At 36.6% G+C, this 20672-nt stretch overlaps 1 protein-coding gene across 1 annotated transcript in view; it reads left to right on the top strand.

The window, feature by feature from the left end:
• The window catches only part of GALNT5 (polypeptide N-acetylgalactosaminyltransferase 5), a 54661-nt gene extending 41498 nt beyond the window's left edge, over positions 1-13163 (top strand). Inside the window, exons 6-10 of the mRNA XM_011991901.1 lie at positions 603-720; positions 1741-2064; positions 6835-6915; positions 9650-9811; positions 12279-13163. Of these exons, the coding sequence (XP_011847291.1) occupies positions 603-720; positions 1741-2064; positions 6835-6915; positions 9650-9811; positions 12279-12419 (826 nt within the window). The 3' untranslated portion in view covers positions 12420-13163. The remainder of the gene's footprint in view (positions 1-602; positions 721-1740; positions 2065-6834; positions 6916-9649; positions 9812-12278) is intronic.
• Positions 13164-20672: the final 7509 nt, after the last annotated feature.

The raw sequence follows: 20672 nt of genomic DNA, 5'->3' as shown, positions 1-20672 counted from the left end.
CGGGTTTACGCCATTCTCCTGCCTCAGCCTCCCGAGTAGCTGGGACTACAGGCGCCCGCCACCTCGCCCGGCTAGTTCTTTTTGTATTTTTTAGTAGAGACGGGGTTTCCCCGGGTTAGCCAGGATGGTCTGGATCTCCTGACCTCGTGATCTGCCCGTCTCAGCTTCCCAAAGTGCTGGGATTACAGGCTTGAGCCACGGCGCCTGGCCCAGTGTTGCAGATTCTTAATAATCATACACACTCACAAGATTTTTTGTGAAGTCTGGGCTGGTATGTATATAATACTTACAATAGTGCCTGATACTCCCTTAGCCCTGAATAAGTGTTAAAAATAACATTCCTGGACAGTTTGTGTCACAGTATAAAGGGCAAATAATAGTGGTTCCAGGATGCATCTTTGCTGAACGTAATCAAGCTCTGCCACCATGATCCAGGGATGGCATCACTTAAGCCCTATTTGTGACTCTGTCCCAGGGCTTCCCTGCATCAGATAGCTATTCTGAAAAGCCTTCTACCTCCAGTACAAATGTACAGAGGACCAACTCTAAAAGTCGAACTTTCATGAAATGTAAGTTTAAAAAACAAACTTTTCTTTTTGTAGGTGCCCTGTCATGGCTGGTGGATTATTTTCTATTGACAAAAGTTACTTTTTTGAACTTGGAACATACGACCCTGGCCTTGATGTTTGGGGTGGAGAAAATATGGAGCTCTCATTCAAGGTATTACCAGGTGTTTCCCAAATTTTCTTTACAATAATGAGTTAATCAATTTAAATGGTTTGATTTTACTACTATAATCAGATATGTGACTGCCACTAAGAGGAAATTTCACAGAAATTTTAGGGTCTCTGGATTAATTTTTTCATATCTCAGATGAATTTGGAGGAATCCATTGCTGTCGTGAAATTTATTAGCATTCCCTAGTCTTTCACAACACCATTTCTGCTTGTAAATATGGGGGAAATGACTTTCTGCCACTCAGAGTAAATGCTGTGGGAGTCATATGTGATACAGAATAACTCTTCTGGGACATCTGTCTAGTATGTTGGAAGGAATAGACTCAATCTGTATTGGATCATCTTGGAGAACACAAATGACAGAAGGACATAAAAATACCTCTAAAGCAGGTCACCGACAAGTCAGGTGTGCTCATAGTACAGCTCCTTTGGATACTTTATACCATCTATTATACAATCACCAATTAACTTCTGAGAAAGCCTTGGCAACAGCAGTAGTAGAGAGTGTCCAAAAAGTAATTGCTTTCCTATTGGGAGGGTGTTCTGTATGTAGGTAAAAGGGTATAATTTTGGAGCTGCTGATCAAGAAAAGTGGTTTTGAGTTGTGTATCACAAGCCTTTTGGTTTTTCCCAAAATGAGAGTAGGGGAACGTGAACAAATGGACATCTACACTTCTTTCCCTGATTCAACCAAAACAAGAACTCATATTTTACAAAATGGGATTCTGTGAAGATTTATTTACAAATAAATAAAAAACTTATATTGCAGGTTAGGAAATGAAAAAACTACATTTCGCTAATCCTAAAATGATCCACAGCAATACACAAAATTAAATAAGCCTGTTGAGTTTGATTTTCTATTGCAAAAGTATTTTTGAAGTTGAGTATTACTTCAGGTAGGGGGAAACAAGGTCGCCAGCCAGGTGGTTTCTTGTCATTGTTAAGTGCCCATGATTTGTGGATAATCATTTGATAATTGATGCTTATCATCAAATTCTTCCAGGTGTGGATGTGTGGTGGTGAAATTGAGATCATTCCCTGCTCCCGAGTGGGCCATATATTCAGAAATGACAATCCGTATTCTTTCCCCAAAGACCGGATGAAGACAGTAGAGCGGAACTTGGTGCGGGTTGCTGAGGTCTGGTTGGATGAGTATAAGGAGCTGTTCTATGGCCATGGAGACCACCTCATCGACCAAGGGCTAGATGTTGGCAACCTCACCCAGCAAAGGGAGCTGCGAAAGAAACTGAAGTGCAAAAGTTTCAAATGGTACTTGGAGAATGTCTTTCCTGACTTAAAGGCTCCCATTGTGAGAGCCAGTGGTGTGGTAAGTTCAAGTGACAATTTAAAATCTTACTCCATAAAAACAAAACACAAAATCTCTTTCAAAAATGTGTGGAAAGAATGAATAATTACATCACAAACATCAAGTATGAGCATAGATGGGACAAAGCATAGCTGAGAATCAAATATAGGTAAACTTAAGGAAGGCTACCAAGTGGTCATGTTCATTGATTAACTCAACAGATATCTATTGAATATCCATAGATCTGAGAGTATTTCAGACTTGGATTACAGGGCGATGAATGAAGCAGACTTGATCCCTTCCTTGTGGAGCTTAATTTGGGTAGGGAAGAAAGATTATAAACAAATAAGCAAGTCAAGTGTAAATACAAAATATAATAGCTCTCATTTAGGGAGCAGGCCACAGTTGATGAATTCTCAGAGTGGTAGAGAAATCCTCTCTGAGAAGGAGACTTTGTAACTCAGGCCTAAAACACTAAGTGTCAGTCAGCCAAGCTCTAAAGAAGAGTGCTAGGCAGAGGGTGAAGGTCATGTAAAGCCCTCAAGCAGGTGAGTGTTCTCCATCTAAGCACTGGAAAGAAGGCAAATGTTGTTGTCAGGGTGTGGAGGGAAGAATGGCGCCAGATGAAGGTGAAGAGGAAGGAAGGAGCCAGATCACACAGGTCCTTGTAACCAAAGTAAGGATTTTCTTTCTTTCTTTCTTTCCATCTTTCCTTCCTTGCTTCCTTCTTTCTTCTGAAAGTAGTGGGAAGTTACTGAGCAGAGTTAAGCAAGGGGGTGATAAGATTTAATTAGGATTTGTAAAGATTTCAAAGAGGGACTTAAAATTACAGAAAATATCAGAGAATAGCAGATAACATTCCAGGACATGAGAGATAGTATCCGAAGGGAAGAAGCTAAGCCAGATAAGGTGGCCAGAGTACAAGACTAAGAAAACATCAAGGAAGAGGAAAAGTTGGGGAAAAGCCATTTCAAACCCATTCTAGGAGTGAAGCTGCATTTGAAGAGGATGGTAAGACACGTGGGTTTAAATATGATTAGCCAAGCCTTCAGCTGGGGTTCTTTGCCTTTCATGCTTATTTCTAATCTTTTATTTCCCATTTGATTTGACTTATAACTATCCCCAGTGTTTTTGTTTTATTTCAGCTTCCTTTTTCTTCATCCAAGAAATTATTTTAAAATGTGACCATTAGTTATCCTGCCCTTTTAGGCCAAATTTTTTCAGTTCTTCTAGAGAGTGGGTTATACCATGCTTTCTATCTGGAAATTCTCCTGATAGCAAAAACTTATTATAATACTCCCCTTGAAAGTATTAGGGAAATCCAGGAAAGCTATGAAAGACAAGAAACTAGTCTTAAACAGTGATTCTGTTTTTTACAAAATTCAACTGATAAATAAGCATATGCGACCTGTTTTTAGGTAATGCACTGTATTATAAAATTGCCATTTTTATAGGTCCAAATAGAATGGCAGCTAATTTAGGTGGCTCAACCTGGTAATTTATCAGACAGTTTGGATTTATATACACACTGTTCAAATGACAACATGTCAAATATAACTGTAAAATAAATTTACAATTTTTAATTTCAACCCCTGAGCAGGAAAAAAAAAAAAAAAGAAAGAAAGAAAGAAGGAATTCCCACTATTGTAATTTTTCCCATTCCAACAGCACAATCTCAGTAAGAGTAATACTGAACTTTAACCACCAGAGGGCACTAGAAAACTACGTTTTGGCTCCACTGGTAGGCTAACTTGTGTGAGTTCCTACGAAATTTCTGAAGAGCCCTCCTAATGAAACAGCCTTCTGCTGATGTCTCCGCTATAACATATCAAAATGCAGCAAGTAGTTTAAAAACTGATTTTAACAAATTCCTTCTATTTTCCTTTGTTGTTTCCTTGAACAAATTTCAGTGAAGATGTAGTTTGCTCCCTTCTGAAGCAACCAGCAGGGAGCGTTATTACCATTTTTAAAAAATTAGGACCTTTCTCCAGGTAATTTGGAGCAAATTAAGTAGATCATTATTTTAGATAGATAATCTTGGAAATTTCCAAGAAAATAAACTCCACAACTTCTTTTTGTATCTTGCTCCGTTTCCCTTCTTTCAACCTTCACACGTAGATACTTAAATCCAGTGAAAGTTTTGTGTTTTGTAATAAGAACAAATATTTTCTTATTGAACCAACAATATTTGAAGCTAATAATCTCACCAATAATGTATTTTTACACTGGATTAAACTGCTGGCAAAGAGTCTATAGCTCTGTTTCCCTTTTTTCAACCTCCATGTGTAGGAATTTAAATCCAGTGAAAGTTCGTGTTTTTTGTAATAAGAAGAAATATTTTCTTATTGAAACGACAATATTTGAAGCTAATAAAAGAATCTCACCAATAATGTATTTTTACACTGGATTAAACTGCTGGCAAATAGCCTAATGTTTAACAATTCTGTCATAAATTGTGGGGAATATCTACTTCCTAAATTGGAAAGTGAAATAATACAACATGGATAATTTGACATTTATACACTGCCTGATTTTTTTAAAGATTAAAATGGTTTACAGTAAAAACATGGATCAATTATTTTTAAGTAAAAAGGAAAAATTCTAAAAATGGTTAATAATGAAATGAAGAATAACAATTCCAAAGCACTTCAGAGACGATGTCTATATGAAGAAAAGTATTAGGTTGGTGTAAAAGTTCCTTCAGTGGCAAAAACCGCAATTAAATAGTTTCCTTGGTAATTCCTAAGAAGAAGGGAAAAAAAAAACATCCTCAGGTCAAGTGAGAGAGGGGCATGTAAGGGACAGAAAATTTTATCTTTCCTTCCAATGCTTTTCGGTTCTTGGAGGGATTATACAAAATAAACACAAATATCAGTTAACCAGGGGGTTCTCAAACACTGTCCTGACCAATGTTACTTGTGCTGTCTCAGAGTTCCATGGTCAAGTACATTTGAGAAACATTTGTACAACATTCTGAGCAGCAAGCTGAACATACACACCCTGAAGATTTTGAGAAGTTCTGGAGTAGAACCACCTGTTCAGCTCTGTGGAAACCTGCATTTTCCAAATTTGTTTGAAGATAGAATATTTCTGCATGATCCACAAATATAGGAGCTTATATAATATTTATCTGTGCTGAAGTACAGAGAGCAACTGCAGCATGCTTTCCTTCTTTTAAGCCCCGAGATTATTCTACTGTCACGTCTTTCTATTCACCTTCCTCCCTGAAGTTCAGGACTGGGACTGGGGGGCACTAAATCCTTCTGTGCCTTGTGATGCCCACATTTACTAACAGCGAGCTGTCTCCTCCCATATTTGTCATTTTAAATTGCGAATAGAGCTTTCTCTGAGAATTTTTGATAGAGATGCCATCCTTCCATAGTTGCTTTGTTTCTGTCCGTGCCAGGCACCTCAGAAGTCATTATCAGCCTGGTACTATTTTTAGCATTTGTTTCTATGCCTTGAAAGTCTGTGATGGTTCCTGTCCAAAGCAGGTGGTGTAAATATTCATCTCAAACCCAAATGAAGTCTGGTGTAAAGTTTCAGATTCTCAGGGAGAATCCAGCTTCCTTGTTTTCTCCCTGTGCTAACGGGCAAATTGTTTTTCCTAGTGCAGCATTCAACTGAAGGTCTGTTTTTCTGCTGTTACGTGGAAGACCTGAATTCCAGCTTTTTGGCTTACCCACGCCTCTGTTTTTCTTCCATCCATATGAAGGAGCAAGTCTTTCTTGCCAACCTTTGCATGGTTCCCTGTAGCCTTTAATTTTTTCTGCGTATTCTGATCCCTGAAGATGTCCTTTACTTTCTTGTCCACTAAGCTAAGCATGTAAAAGTGAGGACCAATGTACTGAGCACCCTTTTATGAAGTCTGGCAACTCTGTAAGCATCCAGCCGCCATCAGTGCAGCACCCTGAGTTAGAGCTCTTTGTTAGGCATCGTAGAACCGGAAAGGCACAAATAGTGCCCCTGGCAACAAAGACTTCAGCTCCTCCCAGCTCAGGAGGCTTTCCCGGGACATGTCATATAGATTCGGCTCTGCACAGCTGTTCTAGAAATCTGAAAACCCTAAGTTGCACTGTTAACCCATCATCTTGTTAGCCCTGCCCAGGATGTCAAAGGAGGAAAGGAAATCAACATTTTTCTGCAATAAATGGTGACTTAAAGAAAGCTACCTCCATATTTGACCCTGTAAATCCATTAAAAACCTGGGGGCCTGCCAGAAAGTGCCTTTATGCTTGGCTCTAGATTAGCTTTCGTGACTTTCCTATAATGAATTGTAGCTCGCTTGAGTCATTAAGGAGATTCTGACAGGGAATCAGCTGGAATCTGCTGTTCTTTGAAGGACTCAATTTATCTATGATTCAGTGCTTAAGCAGTCAAAAGGCTTGAAGGGGTCAGTCAGGGAACATAGCTCATAACTCTTATATGTGCATTGACTTTCAGTATCTGCATTAGATAAACTTAAGACCAGAAAATAACTACTTTTCTTGCCACCTTTGCTCATTTGTTATTTAGCATTCCAGGCAAGGGTTAATTAAAAGTTTCTGTGTGTTGGCTCTATGGCTGATCACAGGCCAAAATTAACAGATTGAAGTTGTACTATTACAAGATTACATTATGTCTCTGTTAGAGACAGCAACCAATAAAACTGGATAGTGCTAAGTAATGTTAAGCTATTAACTATCTTTTAACCTTATTATAGTTTTATATTCTGTATTTTCTAAATGTGTCTGAATGTCTTGTTCTACTTTAAATTGTTTTTTAATTCCTGTTTTGTATTTTGCTTCTTAGCTTATTAATGTGGCTTTGGGTAAATGCATTTCCATTGAAAACACTACAGTCATTCTGGAAGATTGTGATGGGAGCAAAGAGGTATGCTAAACTGTTTTCTATCTCATGGTAGCTGACAGGTGCAGGGTATGACACATTCATTGCTCAATTGAGAAATTCATCTTTCCCCAATAGAAAAATAATTTTCTAAATTTCTTTGTAATTAGAGAATCCACCACTAAACACAAAGACAGTGACTGAGGGAATAAAGGTGTGGGTCCTGCAGTCAACTCACTGGATCCAGAAAGAATACAATCCTGCCACCATCACTTGCCAAAGCGTATTAACTTCTGCAGATTCATTAACCTTTGGGTAAATGGTAGTAATAATCATGCCTACTTCTAGAACTGGTGTGAGGCTGGAGTTAGGTAATACCTATGAAGTCTGCAGAACAATACCTAATGCTTAGTGCTCTGTAAATGTTTGCTGTAATAATAATAAAGATAAAAATGTAAAAAATGCGTAACATAGATAAAGATACTAAAGAGAGAACATATTTCTAAATAATCATTCTAAGGAAGCGGTCTTCTTCTCTGATTCCATTCCCCTTTCCCCTCATTCTCCCGCATTTTAAGGGAATAATGGAAATAACCAAATCCATGATCCATGGTAGAAACGTCTATAGGAAAACTCCACAAACTCAGAGCGAAATGGTTAGTAGAGGGAGTAGGGACAGGAAGCAGGGAATAGAGACTCCTTCCACAGTGCTGGAGGTGAGCTCTGAGTGATTACACTTCCCTCACTAACATACATTCCCTAACAGTTCTGTGTTTGTGGAAACAGTTATTGGTTTGAGTGGCAAGTAGGACTCAGAGGAAAATAGATTCACGAGTAGAAATCAGTTCCCAAAATTGCAGATTGTTCTTTGGTACAGAGATTATTTTGCAATGGTAATCTAGGCTTGTCAAGTCTTACATCTTTGCTTTGACTTCAAGATACTGTTTATATTTTTTGGTGCATCCCATCTCTACCTCTTAACTCAAAGCTGCTACTAGAAGAAAAGGTATCTCTGTTGCTATATTTAGCTATGAATTGTAAACCTGAAGCCAAGGCCACTCTTTTTTAATTAGAAAAGAAAAGAGTCAAAGGGAAGTGAAAAAGTGTTAAAACCCATTAAAAGAAATAACTTTCAGTTACTAACAAAGAGGAAATAAAGTCATAAATTGTAAAAACAAAACCACAGTTATTTCACATTATATAAAAGGAAAAGTATTAAATAATGCATTTTTTTGGGGGAGGGGGGAATGATCATTGCAGGGACTTTTTGTGCCGGAGTAACCAGTATTTTATCTGAAAACCCAAGTTCTATTCTTGATGACCATTGAGTCTTTCTCAATTGGATGCTGGGAGGCAAAAGTATAAATTATTCAGCCTTCACCTTCCACAAAGCCCCAGCATCTTTTAGTCTCGTTGCTCATTTTTAGCTTCTGCCTCTCATAGTTTGCTTGGGTAATAAAAAGTAAAGAAATGTGGAGGAAGTTAACTCATTTTCGGCAGAATTAATGAGGCTTAATACCAAGCCAATGACTACAACATTCATCCAAAAAGGCTCAACAAAAATAAGACCCTTAGATTGAATCATCCAGCTCTATCCCTTTACCTTCTACCTAAAATATCTCCTCGGTTATTAACCTTTCAAGCAGTTGAAACATATTTTTCCAAGGTAACATCTAGCTTCTCTTAGTAGCACATAACTTCCTTATATTATGCCATACTTCCATGCTTCCTACATGTTAATGTTCCTACAAATCACCTAGGGAGTTTGCTACACTGCAGGTTCTGAATCAGTAGGTCCGTGATGTGGTTGAGACTCAGCACTTCTAACTAGCTCCCAGGTGATGTGGATGTTGGTCCAAGGACCACCATTCCAATGTCAAGTTCCAACACAATGACTTTGATCTAACCTGATCATCAAAGTTGAACTTCAGTTACAATACAAATGATTCATGAGGTAAAGGTTTAGATAGATTTTACCAGAAGCCTATTTTTTGAAATATGTTTATGTTAGTACAAAACAATAAATTTCCCACAGACCCAGAGCATTAGAGTAAATTGACCAGGCAGATAATACTAGGTTGTAAACAACTGAAGAAAAATATTTAAGGTTAAAAACGTAGTTTCATTACCAGAATTGGTGCTTATTTTAGACACTGGCAACTTCTCCAAGAGCAGTTTCTATGAACTGGGGGATGCCAACCTGGTAGCAACCTGATGATTCCTCGTGCTAGTAGCAAAGAAAGACTTCCACCTTTTCCACAATTGGACAAAGCCTTTATGATAGTTTTATACAAGGAAGCATCAAAAATCCACCCAAGAAATTTAGGGCTGTGACTGTTATCTCCCTATAGCCACCCGTGGTTTAGAACCTTAATCATGTAGTAGACTGAACATTCCAATTCTTTAAGCACCAGGCTTGTTTGGGATTCAGAACACTGAAATGACATCCATATGCAGACAGAACTAATTTCACTAAATAATTTTATTATTGTAACTAACATTTATTGAAGGCTTATTGGGTGCTAAACACTTGATAGTCATTACCCCAACCCTCTGAGATAGATATAATCGCTGTCCAACTTAAAAATTAGAAAAATAAGATTAGACAGGGTAAATAATATGCCCATACTATCAGAATTACAAATGATAATACCAGGACTTGAATCTAAAATGTCAGATCATAGTTCCTATATTCTTAACTATTGCTAACAAAAATGTTTGACAAAGCCCATGCCTGTGTCTGCTGCCTAAAGTGACCCTTTATTCATTTCCCCCACAGCTTCAACAATTTAATTACACCTGGTTAAGACTTATCAAATGTGGAGAATGGTGTATAGCCCCCACCCCTGATAAAGGAGGCGTAAGCCTGCACCCTTGTGATAACAGAAACAAAGAGCTAAAATGGCTGCATAAATCAACATCAGTCTTTCATCCAGAACTGGTAAGCAAAAGATCGGTACCTCTTCTTTACCACAAATATGACTTTTGATCAAATAGGACATAAAATTTTCATTATCAGCTTCCTCAGTCAGAAGTTTTGTGTGTTTGTGACAATGGGATTATGTAAAAGCTCACTCACAGAGATACATGGGTATCTTTTGAAAGTTGGCAAGTCCTTTTTTTTTCTTTTTCAAAATTTATTTCAAATGGGTTATTTTAAATAGAAGTCACCAAGTTCTTGTAGTTACATTGCTATCATTTGCTTCAGTCAATCGACAACACCAAAAGTTAGGCTTAAAGGCTAGAACTGGTTCCCACTCGTTATCAGAAATGCTTGTAAGGAGAGGATATGGGCAGCACAGGAAGCCGCATGTCTCCTACAAGTCCTGCACTTTAGAATGAATCTGGTTCCTCATTCTGCCCCCTTTCCATAGAAGGAGACTTTTTCATCCCCTACGGTACCCAGAGACCGGGGCTTCTAACGGTCTGCTGGACCCAGCTTTCACCAGCTCGCTGGAGCCGCTTGTGTGTACACTTGCTAACTTTGCATTCAATCCTACCACATTGGTAGCTTGAAACTGGCCATATTGGGAGTATTTATACCACAAAAATTGGAAGATGTTACTGGATCAGGGATACTTTTCTGAAGGTCCAGTTATTCTGTTTACCAGAACATTCCTGGTCTACTGTATTCATTCTCAAAAGTCCTCTCCATTTTTCCCAATTACATTTTAACAGAATATGGAGTCATAAGCCTTGGTGTAGGAGCTTAAGGTTGGCGAGAATAGTCTTAGAACTGCCTTCTTAAATTTTCTACCATCTCTCTAGCAGGTAGCCACCAAATCTACTGTCTACAGTAAATATCTGGGTATTTGGAGACTCTCAATTTGCCCAGGGCTATCCCTAAAGTAAGCACCTTTTCTTCCTCGAGGTAGCTCCGTTCCTTTTAACAACACAGCCAATGACTATTCTCTTCTCAACATTTTTCTTCCTGCTCAGGGCCAAAACTGGGGCCTAGGTAATGTGTTCTCCAGCCTTTCTCCCATTAGATCCTCTCTGTTGTATTTCAATTCTTTCTGGACAGTTTTTTTCTCTTTAGTAATAATGGTTATTATTGAGTTATTCAGAAAGATTAAGAATTATTAGCATATATGCTGCTAATTTTATTTTTGCATAGTGTTAGGAAATCCATATACATGCAGTGTAGTGAATAACTTACATCTTACCTTCTCCCTGTGCCAAAATCAGGAGGGAGGGAAGGAGAAAGGGGGAGTGGGATAAGGAGAGAAAGAGAGAAAGTGAGTAAGAGAGAGAGAGAATATGAATAAGAACGAGAACTAAAACACATTCTTCATCTCCAGAATTGAATCTTGGAAAAGAGTTCAAGCATAGCAATTTCTCTTAAGCAGTAAGCTGATTTGGTAAAGGAGGTAATTTCGTTAAGATAGCAAAAATTGGAAAACCTTTTCCCTACCTTGTTTGTACCTATGACTTTGTGACATTTGACACAGCTGCCTTCTGTCTTGGGTTTCCTTTTTGATGTTACCAAATGTCCTGGAGATTAGTAGCTTGGTGATCAGCTTTCTTCTTTTTTCAGTTTTTCAGTAGTTTTCATGCTATACCTCCTAGGTCCCCCAGTACATGTAAGTCTTAAACAACAAGAGAAGTATAAAATGAGACTTCTTTACAAATCCTTGACAATATTCAAGCATCATATTTCCAAAATTCTGCAAGGATGACGATACTTTTGTAGGAACGATCTTTAAAATAAATTATTATGAAAGTCACCCCTTTTTGATAACTTATTAAGGTTTAAAAACAACATGTGTAATTAAGATCGTCTTTGTCATAGTAATAAGTAATTGAGAGAATTTATAGATAAAAAAATATATAAGCCGTGAGTAAGTTCTATGTAATTTATTTACCATTTCTAGGATATTCACTAAATATTAAGCAATAATAGAACTTTATTTAATATTTGGACATCAGTTGTTATGAATTGTCAGAGATTATGGTAAAGAGCTCATAAATAAAATACATCACTTCCAGAATTTTGTAATCCAAATTCACAAAGACACCTACTTTAAAAATTAATTAACTTTTTGTTGCGGTATGTATTTTTTCTTTACCGTCAATGAAGTAGTTATCATCTATCAAATCCAATAAATGTCATCTGTAATGTTTTCTCTTTAAAGCGTATATAGTTCTCAGCCACATCATCAAAAAATTTTTATTTTGCCTCCTGAGGACTTAAAAGTCTTATAGCTTGGAGGAGGATGATTACTTAGTCTGAGACAGAGACAAATTTAATACTTTTCAAAGTCTGTGTTTATGTTAATAATTTAGTTCAGAAGAGTTCTTAAAAATCAAAAATATAACTGCCTGTCAGTTTTTTTTAAATTGGTTTTCATTTCTTTATATCGCAGTTATCAAATTCAACCTCATTCCCAGATCCTCTTTCTCTCCAGGTGAATCACATTGTTTTTGAAAACAATCAGCAATTATTATGCTTGGAAGGTAATTTTTCTCAAAAGATCCTGAAAGTAGCTGTCTGTGACCCAGTGAAGCCATATCAAAAGTGGAAATTTGAAAAATATTATGAAGCCTGAAATGGAATTCATGTTTTTATATAGTAAATGCATTAAATACTGTGAAAATAACACTGAACTTGTTAACTATATTTCTCAGCGGTAGTTTAAATTTTCAATTTTAATAGAATTTGAATGGAAGATTTTTTATAAATCACAATATTTGGAATACCAAAAGATAACTCAGGAAAACAGTCCAACATTGGACTGAAATCCTTCTTCAGAACTGGGTAGCCTTTTGAATTGCCGGCTTTCCACCCTGTGCTAGAACTCATCCTGCAAATTTCCCTATGAAGCTAACAAGTAACCGGAAATGAAGACAGAAGGACTTGAGAAAGCTTGAGGGTATTCCCAATGACTGTGTTTGATAATAATCAGCTCTTCTGGCCCACAAGTAGGAATGATCAACGAGAACTTAACTTAGTCCTTTATTTGGAGATTTTTTCATCAAACAAAAATTTCTTGAGTTCTTATGGCTAGAAGACCTCGGATGCCCACAGCTATCACGTTTGTGAAATCCCTCCAGACTACATGCATACTTACCTAACAGTTTGAAATGGGATTGATCTACTGCCTGTAACCCTGCTTGATGGCAGCATTTTGATCTAAATTACATAATGGTTTTTCCCAATCTGAATCAGTGGAAAAAAATTTAAGTGAGGAAGAAGAGGGCTTCAAATGCTTATTTAATTCTAGGTATGAACACTGTTTCAGCTCATTTTGTGCTTTTAAAACTACAATTTTAAAGATTTATTATACCAATAACTTCCTAGATTCATGTGGATTTTTTTAAAGGCAATGAAAAAAGGCTGGATTATAACACACTGTAGTAACCAAAAATGCATTTAAGCATTGAATGCACTCTAGTGCAGGGCCAAGTAAGAGGAGTTGAAATGAATAAAGCAGAAATAGAGCTGCTGAAAGTTTCTTTTATATAAAAATAATAAAATACAACTTTAGATATAGTAGCAGTCACAGGAATGAAATATGCTAAAAATAGGCTCTAAAATATTTCAGAGAGAAAGTAAAGTGAAGGAAACACCATGAAACAGGAAAGGAGTGAAGTAAACAAGTCTTAGGAAGAGAGTTAAGAAAAAATTCCGCTGGACTTAACCAAAGAAGGAAGGGGATCTGGTATCTCTATGAAGGAAAAAAGAGTAAAGCCCTCAGTGTGAACCCAGTGAAAACACTGAAAATTTGGGAAAAGTTAAATACTGATTTCATCCAAATAAAGCCTCTAATCTTAAGTATACCAATACATTGGCATACCAGAAGAGGCCTTAGAAATCAGGATAGCCTTTGCATTTATTTCATTAAGAAAACTGATGCTGAGAGGACAAATTACCTAAAAATCTTAAAACCCAGGCAAGTCAGTCAAAGAATCAAGATTAGAATTCAGGTTTCCAGAGACAGGGCTCATTCTGCTGCCTCAGGTCACTGGCTGGCCTGAACAAATCTGCTTCACAGAATTCCTTAGAAAGAGGTACACAAATTTCTTTGCTGGGATTGGGTCCCTGGAGGACAACCATACTATATTCTTGTTAATATGTTTTTTTTTTTTTAAAGTTAAACCTTGGTTCAGTTGAGATGAAGGTGAAACTAGATATATTTCGTTCTGACTTCTAGTTTAACATTTAATTTTAACTTCTAGTGAGTTAACGTAAAAGCAAAACTGTAAGAATGGGAAAAAGAACTATTTCTGCACATTTGTAACATATTTAAGATGTTTTCTTCAAATAATTGAAAATTGTAGATGAGTAAGAGAATAACTAGAAAATGAGATAGTTATATGACACATAATGATGTTTTAGTCAACAATGAACAACATATTTGACATTGGTCCCAAAAGATTATATTAATAGTATGGTATCTTTACTCTACTTTTTCTATGTTTAGATATGTTTAGGTACACAAATACTCACCATGGTGTTATGATAGCCTACAGTATTCAATACAGTAACATGTACAAGTTTGTAGCCTAGAAGCAACAGGGATTCCATATAGCCTAGGTGTGTAGTTGGCTACCTACACCATCTAGGTTTGTGTAAGTACACTCTGATGTTCACACAATGATGAAATTGCCTAATGACACATTTCTCAGAATGTATTTGTGTCATTAAATGATGCATGACTGTAATTCTTTTCAAAACAGAGCCATATGGGGCAAGGGGGGTCGGGGGACACAAGTCAGTTGCCAAAAGACTAATTGAGTTAGTGACACACTGAATATGCTAGGTGCTTCACGTAATTCTTCATGTAACTAAAAAATGTTGAGAGGTTTTTTTTCCCCGGGTATATAGGCTCTCTTTTTATCCAAAAATACTTTCCACAAAGAAGTCAACTCTGTTCTGAAAAAAAAATGAATTGTGTTTTGAATACACTCATCTTTGGGTATATCAGCTAAAGGAAGTTGGATTTTTTTCCTTAACAGAACCTTCTGCAGTCCTCTCAGTTCACATCCTTTCTGACTTTACCTTGACCAACTTATTATATAAAGCTATATTTAAATCTATATTGTCAATATGACAAAGGATTGTTTTCAAACATCACAAATTTGTTCTTGGATAGAATTTTATACATTGCTTTTGTCATATATTTGCTGTTACTCTAAGAAGCAAGGAACTGATCACTAGTTGGGAATTTATATGGGCCTAAACTTGAGTGTATTGATTTATTATGAAATCCACTACCAACATTTCTCAAGCAGAACCTTCTAAATTTTTTTCAGGAGACTGGAATAAAGGTATAAATGCTACTCGATCTTCTGGTACTTCTAATGATAAACCTTTGGATGAGACAGGTACTAATCAGTACTGAATTCTTCAATAGGAGACTGTGTTATGGGAGCTACAGATTTTTCCCTGAATTAGCTTAGGTCATTGCCTTTTCTTTTAAAAAAAAAAAAAAAAAAAGTCTATGCATCTTGTGACCTTGAATACAAGGGTGGTCTTGATAGTATTTGACAGGACTAACCAACTTACCAAGCCATCTAAGTGCTTCTGAGACTTTTCAGTTTGCACAATTTCTTTCTTTTTCAACAGTTACCCAGCGCTTCTGCCCTACTCTCTTGTAAGCTGACACAGCTGTTGTTGGTACAACCGTGTTTTATCACCAGCATCAAATTTGCTTAATACTGCTTGCTGACATCCCCTCAGCTGTCACTTACAGCAAACCACCATGTGCGATGATCACAATGTATTATTAGCTTCCCCACAATAATTTGGAAACATTCTCCTAGATATTAAAACACCTTGCTTCTAGTATTAGTTTGGGACTGAAGAGGGGCAAAGATACCATTTACAGTGTATAGGAGTCCAATATTCCCAACCAACCTTGATTTCATGAATGGCTTGTAATTATTTTTAGTGGGCACTCATGCAATAGAATGAGGTTTAAACATACCAGAGAGTACCATCTTTCTTTGTTTTAACATCTCTGATTGAATTCCTATATTCAGAATACAAGAAAGAAATTTTACCAACCTGGCACAGTGGCTCACGCCTGTAATCCCAGCACTTTAGGAGGCCAAGGTGGGTAGATCATGAGGTCAGGAGTTCAAGAACAGCCTGGGTAACATGGTGAAACCCTATCTCTACTAAAAATACAAAAATTAGCTGGGCATGGTGGTGGACGCCTGTAATCCCAGCTACTTGGGAGGCTGAGGCAGGAGAATTGCTTGAACCCAGGAGGTGGAGGTTGCAGTGAGCCGAGATTGTGCCACTGCACTACAGCCTAGAAAACAGAGCAAGACTCCATCTAAAAAAAAAGAAGACGAAGACAAAGACGAAGACGAAGAAGAAGAAGAAGAAGAATTTTTACCTCAGAAGAAAGCCCCAAAATCTTGGATTAAAAACAAAAAAATGGCAATGGGTGATGGGAAAAAAGAAAGGAACTAATTATCATTGAGTATGTGTAGGCACTATTTGTGTAGGCACTATATGTGTCCCCTCTCACTGATGGGTACAACTCATGAAGTGAGTCTCATTCTCCCTGTTATATGAAGAAGGATAACTCCCATATACAGATGAGGAATTTGGTAAATTGCCCAAGGTCATCCCACAAGTAAGAGACAAAGCCCAGTTTCCATTTTATCTGGCTCAAAAAAAATTTCTCTTACTATACCATGCTGCTATATAATTAATTTTCTTCTTTACATAAGGCTGTCATCTCAGGTGGGTGCATTTAAAAGTTTCTTGGTCTCAGATTACTGATGCCACAGTATTGAAATGAGATTGAATTAAACTTCTTTGGTCTCTTTTGGATGTTGCATAAACAGAAAAAAGAAACTAGGTCTCTCTGTGGTAACCAATTGATGGGTAGGTATAACCATGGCTACCCCCACATGTTTTGCTGTGATGTGTCTCTTTAACTTCGTGCAGAACCTATTCTCTTTCATCTCCTGGACCAAATATGAGAGAAGGAAGTGGACATGTGGAAGGTTCTTCCTCCGTGAATAATATTGAAACAGCTCCATATTCTGGGGAAATACCCATGGTTCATTGTCTCATGCCAAGATAGAATTCAGGACACAGACACACAAGAGGAGTGGGTCTAGGAGTGGAAAGTTTAATAGATAAAGAAGAAGAGAACAAGAAAGCTTACACATGTTGAGAAAGCGAGTTGCTCAAGAGAGGGTTCTCCAGGTTTGGGGCAAGATTTGATGGATTTTATACAGAGGCTTGAGGAGGTGGTGATTGATTTACATAGAGCCCAGGGGATTGGTTTAACCAGGTGTACTATTTACACAGCCAGTGAAAAGACTGGCCCTCCCACCCTAATCTTTTATTATGCAAACGCAGTTTCTACCTGGCTGTCACCATGACCTTGCACACGTGGCTTTACTTGACTGGTACCATGACACCCACACACCTGGTGACAAGGAAAAGGGAGCGGGAATTGCCATATTGAATGTGCCTGGCTTCCAGGTACAGCTGCTAACTTTACATATGCGAGCCTCTAGCTTGCATATCTATGCTTGCAACTTGATTTCTCAGGCTCCTTTTTGTTAGAAAACAAATGGTTTGGGGGCTGCTTTTTATTAAAGGAAAAATTCACCGAGAACTATTTTACCCTTTCTAATGGCCTAAAATAAATTTTTAATGACTCCTGTATTAATATTACCAACTCTTGATTCCTCCAAACTTTAAACAAAGCTAGCAGATTGCTCATCTTGAATAGAAATAAAAAGTTAAAAAGTTGGAGTCCTTTAAAACACAAACCATGACTTTTTATTTCTACTGATTGTGTAGATTGTCACTACTGTGTTTTGCAACAACTTTTGCACGGGTTACTCAATAGTTGCTACAAGACAATATGCCTTACAATCAGAAAAAATAATATTAGCCAGAGATATTGTACAAAATATTTATTTTTTGACAGTTTTGAATAAGCCATATGAAGTATTGTATATCCCTAATAAGGCTTAATGGATGGTATTCCAGGTGTTGGTGGTGTCTGTATCTCAAAGAAAGAAAAAAAATAACATCACACTAAACAGAATTAATGCCTGTTTTCAACCTAATGGAACAATAGTTATCATTTCAATTAGGGTCCCTTTGCAAGTTTATGTGATTCTTTGCTTTGTAAAAACACAAAACACAAGGGAAAATTCTCATTTTCCAGCAAATACAGCAACTTCTATTATGCCGAGTTTCTAATAATGAGTTGCCATCAAATAAGTAATAAATAATTTCTTTGAAAACAAGAGCTTTCTGTTTTACTATTGATTGACAGGTATTTAGCAGTTTAAGGATATTGTCCATAAGTATCTATGTAATAAAGCCTTTATATTAGATGTTAAATTAAAATTTTTGATAGCATGAATAGATTTTTAAGTGACCATTCAAAAACAGCAATTTTTGTAAATATACTGTATGTGTGTAGATGTGTGTGTATATATATATATGTATCTAAATATTTGTTGATGCTTTGATCTGGAAGAAAGAAATATCGAGTTTCTACTCACAACGTAAAGAAAATTGAATGTTTTTGGATATTTTTAACTCTTTCAGGTGTATAGCTTTGTCTGCATCTGGCCTTCTGTACAAAAGTATCTAAAGTGAACTTTCACTCTGGATACCGTTTTCCAAACTTCAAGGAATAATCAAATTCTCAATTATCAGGGTGCTTGTTATTTAGTTGAAGATTACACACGTCTTCTGCTTCAAACAACTACCCCAAATTTGCTAGTTTTATATATATTGGCTTAAAAACAAGAGAAGTCAAAGATTAAGTAAGTGAATTGTGTTAAGGATTGCCTGAAAACGTTTGCTAAGGGGAGAATAAAACTAAAACTATGGAGTATAAAGGATGTTGGAATTAAACATCTTTAAGTACTTTTTTTCTGCATCTGACCAACTGAAGTTATTATAAAGAAGGAATCAAGTATGTAACTTTAAATTCTAGGTAAACACCCAAATTACTTTCTAAATTCATTTCCAAAATTCTCCTGTGCTGGCAGTTAGCTACTAGAGATCATCATTTGCTTTTGCAATTTGCCATGTTCTGAGTGACTTCAACTGTTTACTGCTACCCAAGTCATTGTGTTCGTATTGATTGCCTGGCTCAGTTATCTCATGTTCTTCGTGAGCTATATACACATTTTCATTGTCTTTAAACAATACTGTGTTTTGAAGTTAAGTAGAATATCGTACGGGTTATCAGAAACCCATATTCATTGTGTTATGTTTCTGTCTGATATTTTTATGTTGGCAAATATAGGTTTAACATTGCATTTTACAATCCTATTGGTTTTTAGAGTGATGAAAGTTCAAGTTTTAAGAGAAGTGGTTGCCTTTCTCATACTGTCAAACATATTTTTTCTTTATTATACTCTGGTGCTTTATCCTTCTCCATAATTTTCTATTATTACTTATTTTAAATGTTTTCCCTATCACATTGAAAAACTTAAATGTCCGTTCTCCATTTGAACACGTGCCAAAAGTACTATCCCATGTAAATATGCAGAAACAATTACTATGAAAATGTCAGCATAGTTTAAATGTATTACTTTGATGATTACAGAGATTTTTTTCAAGTTGTTCATGTTAAGATGCATCTTAAACAGTATCTCAGTTCCTTAAAAAATAATAAATTTTTTTCATGTATATTACATATCTACCTACCAGAAATCCTTTTTACAATTTTATATACAATCATTTTAAGACCCTTTTGAAATAAATAATGCAAATGAATTAAAATAAAGTGTTCTCTTGATTTCTGAAGAGGCATTCGTTAATTATCTTAGTAGCTGCTGATATACAAGGATTCTTTCTAAAGTTTAAAAGGCAGCTAAAAAAAATAAAGTCTAGAAACCAGAAATAGAGACAAACTTTTATTGAGAGTAAGTCATACACAGCAGTTCTTTATTTAAATTGTAGATAGATAGGTAGGTAGGGGGAGAGAGAGATGCTAGCAAATTCTGTGCCTTCAATGTAGCATTATATGAAAAGTAGATTTTATATTGGCAGAGAAATAGAGCTACTATTAGTTTCTGTTCATCTAGCAACAAAGGCAAACAGTCACGTAAGAAATACCAGCATTTGCACAATAAATTAATTCTCCCTCTTCCCTGGTTTTAGAGTCCTTACCACCCCTGAGCTTTGAATCACAAAAGCTCAAGTAAACCTTCATGTGTAGCTAACAGTTTGTGTTATTAATCATCTTCCCCCTGAGTTTCAAATATGTTAAAAATTCCCCACACAATCTGAATCAGACCTTTGTGTTTCCTAGGTTACAAAGGCTCACATCGCCAACCATCACCATTATGTTACCTAAGGTCACTTAACTCTGTGGCTTTCATGTAAGATGGCGGTATAGGGCCATGGACACCAAGCCAAAGAATAGTTTCAGGGGTTTTTTTTGCAAAAACATTGCATCATCCATGAACATGAAGCATTTACCAACTAAACATACCCTAAAATAGTTTCTGTTGACTAAATCTTTCATAGTTCATTCATTGACTGGTGAGAGCACAGAGCTAAGAGGACCAGCGTTGGCATATATTAGAGTCCCATAAGAGCTACTTGCTTTGCTGTGCCATGTAACCATAGGTCACCCACCTCTACTTCTACAGGAATCCATCATTTCTGTTGGAATAACTCAAAATACAGGCTCTTGACAGTAGGTTAAAAACATGGTCCTGTTATGTGATAGATAACACATAACAGGTTTTGAAATACAGTAGAAAATTGTAGGGGTTATCAGTAACCCGGAAAACAGGTTGTCCAGGCAGAAAAATTAGATGATCTAAATTAAACTGGAAATTGTCCTATT

The sequence above is a fragment of the Mandrillus leucophaeus genome, unplaced genomic scaffold (assembly GCF_000951045.1).
Source record: "Mandrillus leucophaeus isolate KB7577 unplaced genomic scaffold, Mleu.le_1.0 Scaffold110, whole genome shotgun sequence".
Classification (NCBI taxonomy): Eukaryota; Metazoa; Chordata; class Mammalia; order Primates; family Cercopithecidae; genus Mandrillus; species Mandrillus leucophaeus.
Note: the sequence above shows the minus strand (reverse complement) of the source record. Positions and strands in the feature narration are given on the sequence as shown.